At 49.2% G+C, this 8,454-nt stretch overlaps 1 protein-coding gene across 4 annotated transcripts in view; it reads right to left on the bottom strand.

The window, feature by feature from the left end:
* The window catches only part of HIPK2 (homeodomain interacting protein kinase 2), a 199,866-nt gene extending 199,298 nt beyond the window's left edge, over window positions 1–568 (bottom strand). For all 4 annotated transcript variants that reach the window (XM_081533201.1, XM_081533200.1, XM_081533199.1 and 1 more), the window contains exon 1: window positions 169–568. In XM_081533201.1, coding sequence (XP_081389327.1) covers window positions 169–187 — 19 coding nt within the window. In that variant the 5' untranslated portion in view covers window positions 188–568. The remainder of the gene's footprint in view (window positions 1–168) is intronic.
* Window positions 569–8,454: the final 7,886 nt, after the last annotated feature.

Consider the following 8,454-nt stretch of genomic DNA (forward strand, 5'->3'; position numbering starts at 1 on the left):
GACCGGTTCGAGCCCCGGGGGTGGGGCGCGGGGGCCGGGCGCCGGGGGGCTGCGGGTCGGGGGTGGGGGGCTGCTGCCCGGCGCGGGGCCGCGGGCAGAACAAAGCTCCAGGGGCCGGGCGGCCGGGCGGGCGGGGGTCGGAGGAGTCGGCGGGCCGGCGCCGCTTACCTTCGTACACGGGGGCCATCGGGGCCGGGGTGTCCGCGATTCATGGCAACGGAGAAGGGATCGCGGCGCGCGAGCTCGGCCCCCCCAGCCTCAGTCGGAATCTGCCATCTTGAGCCTGTGTCTCCGCTCTCGGCGCAGCCGGGGCCGCCAGCGCCCGCATCACCGCCTCACTTGGCCGGCGCCGGGGGAGGGGGCCGGGCGCCGCCGCCGCCGCCGCCGCCGCGGCCCGGGCCCTGCGCGGGGCTCCCGGGGGCTCCGGGGGGCGGCCGGGCAGGCGCAGCGGCCGAGGCCGAGGGCCGAGCGGCCGCGGCCCCCGAGCGGGTCCGCGGTGGGGCGGGAGCCGGGGCGGGCAGCGCGCGGCCAGTCCCCGGCCGGGGCTCAGCTCAGCATGGCTGTGTGTGTTGGGGAGGGGGGGGCTCCGGCAAAAGTTGCACGGGAGGCGGGGGAGGGGCGGGAGGAGCCGGGGGAGGGGCGGGGGGCGGGGGGCGGGGGCGGGAGCGGCGGCCGAGCGCGAGCGACTAGCGAGCCCGGAGCGCGGAGTCCGCGCGCAATCGAGCGCCGATGGCACGGATGCGAGGCGGGGAAGGCCGAGCGCAGGGCAGGAGCGGCCGGGCCGGTGCGGGGAGGGGGCGGGGGGGCGGATCCAGGGAAGCCGGGGAGGTTGGGCTGCTCCGCCGAGCGGCGGTGCACGCGCTTCGGTTCTGATTGGCAAGGGGGAGCTGGTCCGCGGGGGTGGCAGCTAGAACTTTGTGTGCGCGCGAGCTGGGCGGGAGGGGAACCGACTGGAAGGGGAGCCTTGGCCGCCGGCGGCTCGCCCTTTCTCCCACCTGGTTGGCGCTCCGCGAGATGGGTTTGAAATGAATGAATGAATGGAGGAGTGGGCGCACGCGGTCGTCCCCGGACGCTTGAGTGAGTGGAGGAGCTTTGGAAACCCAAATGAAGTCAGAGATGTGGGAGCCATTCCGCGCACGCTTAAGGAATGCAGCCTTCGGGTGGTCGCTGGGTTCCTGCGGGAATCTGGTTTCCGTCCCCATCCTCAGGTCTACGAGGTCTTGAGGGTTTATCCCCTAACCCCTATCACCCAGACGAGTGGTTGCCACCGATTGGTTCGCAGGCCTCTGCCTTCCTCAACACTCATGCCGCACAGAGCTTCAGACGCGCTCCAGACTCCCCAGCCCCGAGGCTCGCCAGTTCACTCCTGCAGCTAGTCTTGGGATGCTAGTCTTTGATGGGATGCCTGCCGTCGCCCCCAACTTAAGAAGACTTCATCTTCCTCTTAGGCAGTGTTTTTAAAACTGTGGGTCGTGACACAGTAATTGATCATAATGGACGGCAACCAACTTTTTAAAATAATGAAATGTACTAGAATAGAAAGTATTAGACGCCATTGCCCTTAGAAAGAGTAATTATTTTTTTCATAAACTCTTTGTTTCAGTTATATATACTGGACAACTGTACTGGACCAGGATACAAGTTGTATTTCCTGCTGTGGGTCATGGGTCAAAAAAAAAAAAATGTTTAAAGTCTGTATTTGGGGGATGTAAAATAATGAACAAACCATTATTTTCCTACCACCTCTTACTTATCCTTCCCCGTCTCCATGCCCTGTGACAAACCCCCTCCAAAAAAACCCCCAAAGACAAGCCCCTTTATACACTCACCTTGTTTTGTTAGTAGCACATCATTCCCCCTTTGCCACAGATAACCTTTGACTCTGCTGTCTTCCTTGCCCCCATATTCAATGCTACACTTTGCTCTGCTTCTCTGAGCCTAATGTCATTCTGATCGCAGAATCCTAGGCTACCATTGCTGAAGGGGCTCTCAGAAATCATCTGGGCCAGCCATGCCCCTTTAGAACTGAAAGAATGAGGCCCAGGGAAATGAAGTATATTGTCCAGTGTTATACAGTGTTAAATCTTGGGGTTCAGTATGAAGATTCCTTTAAAAACTAAAAAATAGAACTACCGTATGATCCAGCAATCCCACTCACGGGTGTATATCCAGAGAAAACCATAATTGGAAAAAATACATGCACCACAGTGTTCATTGCAGCACTATTCATAATAGCGAAGATGCAGAATCAACCTAAATGTCCCTCAACGGAAGAATGGATAAAGATGTGGTACATATATACAATGGAATATTACTCAGCCATAAAAAAGAATGAAATAATGCCATTTGCAGCAACATGGATGGATCTAGACATTATCATACTAAGTGAAGTAAGTCAGAGAGAGAAGGACAAATATCACATGATATCACTCATGTGGAATCTAATTTTTTAAATGATATAGATGAAGTTATTTACAAAGAAAGAAACAGACTTACAGATATTGAAAAGAAACTTATGATTACCAAAGGGGAAAGGTAGTGGGGGAGTGGAGGGGAGGGATAAGTCAGGAGCTTGAAATGGACATATACACACAACTATATATAAGATAACCAACAAGGACGTACTGTATAACACAGGGAACTCTACCCAATAATCTGTGATAACCTATATGAGAAAAGAATCTGAAAAAGAATGAATATGTGTGTGTATATATATATATATATATATATAACTGAATTATTTTGCTGTACACCTGAAACTAACACATTGTAAATTAACTATACTCCAATAAAATTAAAATTTTAAAAAAGGGAGAAAGTAAAATCAATCAATTAATCAATCAGTCTTGGGGTTAAGCTCTTGGTTCCCACTCTTGGGTTTTTTGCTTCATACCATCATTCATCCCTTCCTTCTATCCCCCTGTCATCTATAGGTCACAGCCCAGTTTACCCTAAGTACTTCCGCCTTCAAAATACACAGCTCTGACCACGTCATGCTCCTGCTAACATCCTTCAAAGAGTCAACCTCTGCTCAGGGCTGAATTTCCTTGCTTCTTGGCTCTTAATCAAGGCAGGCAGGCTCTGACTTACTTTTCTAAGCACATGAGTTGAGTTCAGCAAGTCACTGCCTCTCCAGCCAGACTGGTTTCCACCTGGTCCTCTGCCAGCCTTGCCCATCTGTGCCTTTGTCCAAGCTGCTACTTCCCCACCAAGGATGGCTTCTCCATCTTCTGTCTTTAATCAGACTCTACCTGTGCCTGAATCATTTCCTCCACAAAACACCCTGGGGGAGCATGAGATTAAGACAGGCCTGGGTTCCAATCCCAGCTTTTCCACTTAGTAGCTGTGTTAATTTGATCAAATAGTTTATCCTCTCGGAGCTTCAGTTTCCACATCTTGATTATAACACAAATAGTAATAATTATAATGTTCCTCCATGCTACCTATAAGTCTCTATCATGACCTTTACCATACAGGTTTTATCTCTCATCCCTTTTCAGTATTACCTAATAGAACTTTCTGCAGGAATGGAAATATAACCCTTGGTGGCTGCGGAGTGCATGAAATATGGCTGGTGTGACTGAAGAACTGAATTTTTCATTTTAGTTAATTTTAATAGCCAACATATGGCTAGTGGCTACCATACTGGATAATGCACGTAAACCGTAAGCTCAACGGGTCAGAGACCATCTTGGCTGACGTTCTATCCCCAGCAATGAGCACATTGCCTGACACATGGCAGGTACTGCACAAATATTTGTTCGATGAATTATTAGCTGTCATTTATTGCATGCTCCCTTATGCCAAGCACAATGCCAAGAACTTGGTGTAACTTATTTTGTACAGTCCTCCCCAAGGCCCCTGGGGTGGGATTAGATTAGAGATAAAATGTGTACAAAGGGCTGATAGATAGCAGAGTTCCATAAAAGGTGGTTATTAGTATCATGAAAACCTCCCTGTGACCAATCCAGCTGATGTTTATCTCTTCTTCTTCCAGGAAGCACAGTTCCTGCCTGTTACACACACTCTGTTGTGCTCTGCACACTCCAGTCTACATGGCTGACTCTTCTTTTCTGTATCAGCACCCTGTCCCCACAACTGGATTGGCAGCATCCTGGGGCAAGGTCCATGACACACTTGTTTGCATGTCCCTCGGCTCAGAGCTTGCACTGATCCATGTTTAGTAGTTGCTTCTAACTTCGTCCCAGCTGCTGTCTAGCCACGAGTGACTCTAGGCAGTCTCACTCTCTGGAATGCCTCCTCTGTCCTCCCAAAATTCATATGTTAAAATCCTAACAACCGAGTGCCTCAGATGGTGACTATATTTGGAGATGGAGGGGTCTTTAAAGAAGTAACTGAGTTAAAGGAAGGTCATGTGGGTGGACCCTAATCCAGTATAACTGGGGTCCTTCTAAAAAGGGAATTAGGACAGAGACATATAGAGGAAAGATCACTTGAAGACACGGAAAAGGAGGCCCTCTGCAAGCCAAGAAGAGGGGTCTTAGAAGAAACCAACCCTGTTCAACGCTTTGATCTCAGAGCCTCCAGAACTGTGAGAAAATTAATTTCCATTGTTAAAGCTGCCTGCAGTGTAGCAGTCCAAGCAAGCTAATATACACCCCCTAGGAGGTGAATTAAAGTGAAGAAAGATCACTTGTGCCCAGTAGAAACATCTTGAGGGCAGCTTCCTTCCCACAGGAGGGAGGAAATGAGGGTGGAACTGGAGTTCCATAAAAGGAGAAGAAGATGGAGCCAAATAGACAAGGCCCGCTCCCACCCCTACCTGCTTTTCAGTCACTGTGACCAAAGCTGAACCACATGATACACAACTTCAGCAGAAGATGGTCAGCTGAGCCAGCATACTTGGCATCGCGTAGGTGGGGAGATGTTCTTTGAATGGACTTAGGTATGTTTTCGGAGACGGCAATGGCACCCCACTCCAGTACTCTTGCCTGGGAAATCCCATGGATGGAGGAGCCTGGTAGGCTACAGTCCATGGGGTCGCTAAGAGTTGGACACGACTGAGTGACTTCACTTTCACTTTTCCCTTTCATGCACTGGAGAAGGAAATGGCAGCCCACTCCAGTATTCTTGCCTGGAGAATCCCAGGGATGGCGGAGCCTGGTGGGCTGCCATCTATGGGGTCGCACAGAGTCGGACACGACTGAAGTGAGTTAGCAGCAGCAGCAGGTATGTTTTCATGAACTGGCAAGTTGAGCCCACTTACCTGTTTCTCTTCTCTCCAGTGACTGCAATCAGGTGAGAGTGGGATATAAACCACACAGTGAAATGCCACTGAGGGGCAGCATGAGATCTGGAAGGGAGAGAGTATGAGACGGAGGCCTACAGGGCACCAGCATTTGAAAGACGAAGAGAGGAAAGAGCAGGAGAGAGCAGGGAAGAAGCAGGACAACCTTGATGCACAGTCCCTTGACATCCCAGGGCAGAAACCACTGCAAAGGGAGGTGAGGTCAGCCGTGCTAATCGGAGGTCACACGAGACGCAGGTGGGGGGAGTCCAAAGGACTGAACAACAAGAGTGACATGAGTGCCTTTCGTGAGACTAATTATGGGGCAAATGTAGGGTTCTTAATTCAGCTGAAAAGAATGTGCAATGTTTGATAGGTGGAGACGGGACGAGGGCAGAAGTGTCAGGGAGATGCCAGGAGAGGGTACTAGATAGCATTCCAGACCCAGAGCAAGACCCAAGTTCTGGGGTGAGACCTGAGATAGGGCCAGGAGCTAGCATGATTGGTTTAGAGACAGTAGGCATTGTATTTTGCTTATTTAATAAACACATGAGCCCCTCAACAGTGTTCTAGTGTTAGTTACTCAGTCCTGTCTGATCCTTTGCGACTCCATGGGCTGTAGCCTACCAGGCTCCTCCGGGGATTTCCCAGGCAAGCACACTGGAGTGGATAACCATTCCCTTCTCCAGGGGATCTTCCTAACCCAAGGATCGAACCCAGGTCTCCTGCATTGCAGGCAAATTCTTTACCATTTGAGCCACCTAAGAAGTTAACAAATATTAGCTCCTTTAACAAATCCAATATTTTACACTACAGAGAACTCTAGTTTGCCGAAAGACCACTTAACTTCGGTACACTTGAGAAGCATAAGCAAAGGCAAGAGAACTGGAAAGGACATAGTAATCCTCTACAGCAGTTCTCTCTTCATTTGCCTTTCTACAAAATGGCACGATCTTTCTCAGGGGTTAGTAAGCTTGGACCTCATTTCAAGTTCATCTTGCTCACAGAACCAGTGACAAAAGGTCTTTTCTTTGTTTGTGCCTGTAGTTGTGAAAATGCACAGCATCACACTATCCTCGAGGCCACAAGATGGAGACATTTCTCTTTGAGGTGTGTGTATTCAGGTGTGCACATCCTGTTCTTCTTTTCAGGGTGTTCGCTGTCCGATGCTTGTGCCGGCTGTCCCTCATTCAGACTTGCTGTGTTACTCCCGTTTTCCTTCCTGGTCCTTATTTCTGGGTGGGAGCCTGTGGCTTTGTCTTTGAGGATGTGGCCCCTGCGTGGGAGGGAAGCGATTCACTTTTCCGTATTCTTTTCAGATCACGCCTCTCTTTTGGCCTCTGGTTCTTTGTGTGTTTCCCTCTGCCTCTTTGGCGGTGTATCTGTCTCATCTTCTTTTTCTCCGCATCTTTCTACCTCTTCTACACATGATTTCTTCTCTCTTTTCCTCTTTTTTATGACTATGTTCCTTAACAAGTCCCAATACAAGCCTATATTTGCTTTAGTTATTCTTAAGACATTACTGGGCTTCCCTGGTGACTCAGTGGTAAAGAATCCACCTGCCAATGCAGGAGACCATGGATCTGATCCCTGATCTGGGGAGATCCCAGTGCCAAGGAGCAACTAAGCCCCTGTGCTACAACTATTGAGTCTCTGCTCTAGAGCCCGGGAGTCACAACTGCTGAGCCCATATGCTGCAACTGCTGAAGCCAGAGCCCTGGAGCCTGTGCTCCACAAGAGAAGCCACTGCAGTGAGAAACCTGAGCACCGGAATTAGAGAAAAGCCTCAGGCAGCAACGAAGACCCAGCACAGCCAAAAATAAAATATATAAATAATTTTTTTTAAAGAAATTACTTCATATTTCTGCTTTAAAATGTTTGATTGTCTTAAATGAGACATTTTGCACAGAACTGATGTTTTGCTGAAACAAAACCTTCAGAGGCAGGGTGATATACCACAGAGGATGTGAAAGCCTGGACTCTGCACTCAAACCAGGAAAAACAGGAGCTGTGGCTTTAAGGGCAAAGGGTAAAGTGAGGCTTGGCAGGGTGAAGGGAATCTGATTGTGGAAATGGCAGCCTTGAAGGAATTACAAGATCAGAGGAATAGGGAAACATCATTCATTTTCCACTTCTGCTCCTAGAAGAAAAATGATCAGACACCTGAACAGGGATTCAGGAAAGGCAGAGAGAGGGAACAACATTCAGCAGAAAAGAGAAGAAAACTAACAACAAACAAAAAACACCCCAAACCATAATCAGCCTATGAATGTAAAAGAAGGTGTGATGTAGACACACAGAAGACAGGGTATTTGTGTTGGGGGTTTCAGGCATGGTAGGTTAGGGCAGATCTGAGGAGAAAAAGAAGCAATCCAGCTCCACAGGGAAATGTTTGTGATGAGGGGAGATGGGTAATAGCTTGGTTTGCCTGACATGCAGTCCAGGCTGAACTTGGACAAACTAAGAAGACAGGGCACAGAGAGAAGCCACTAGCTCAGGAGTGGATGTAGAAAAGAGAGTGGACACAGGAGAGCTCTTTTAAAAAGCCAAGGGTCCTGTTAAGCCAAGTTAAACCTAGCTCCGTGATTAATCAGTGGGATTGAGCATTTTTGTGCTGTGCAAAAATTGTGTCATGAAGTCTCCTCCCCCGGCATGAAAGTAAGACTGCCCCTCTGTGGCAACCCCCAGAGGGAGACTGACCATGGCCGAGGGCTGGCAGGGCCGACTCTGCTGTGAATTCCTGGGTGCCAAATCGAGTGCCCCTTTTCAACCCCTCCCCTGGTTGATCTCTAGACAAACATTAGTTAGACGCTGTTAATCCCTTCATCCTACTTGAATCAATCCCCTCCCTTTTCATAACAAAGCACTTCTAGAATTTCCCTTCAACTTTCCAGGTCAAGCTTCTCTCTTCCTTTCTCTCTCTTTCTCTCTTCATTTCTTTCTCTCTTCCTTTGTTTCTCTCTTCCTTCCTTCCTTTCTTTTTCACCAAGAAATTCAGTTCATCAAATGTTCGGTGATTGCTTACTATGTGTTAGACTCTATGTAAGAGGTGAGAGTAAAAAAAGAATAAGGCACAGAGCCCCCTTCCCTGCTATCAAGGAGCTCAAGTTCAAAACTGCCAGGTAAAGAGTATAATACAGTATAGTGAGTACAGCAATTAAAGGGTGCACGTGGTCAAAAGATGGCACAGAGGGACAAATAGCAAG

The sequence above is a fragment of the Giraffa tippelskirchi genome, chromosome 10 (assembly GCF_054371585.1).
Source record: "Giraffa tippelskirchi isolate mGirTip1 chromosome 10, T2T-mGirTip1v1.2.pri, whole genome shotgun sequence".
NCBI lineage: Eukaryota > Metazoa > Chordata > Mammalia > Artiodactyla > Giraffidae > Giraffa > Giraffa tippelskirchi.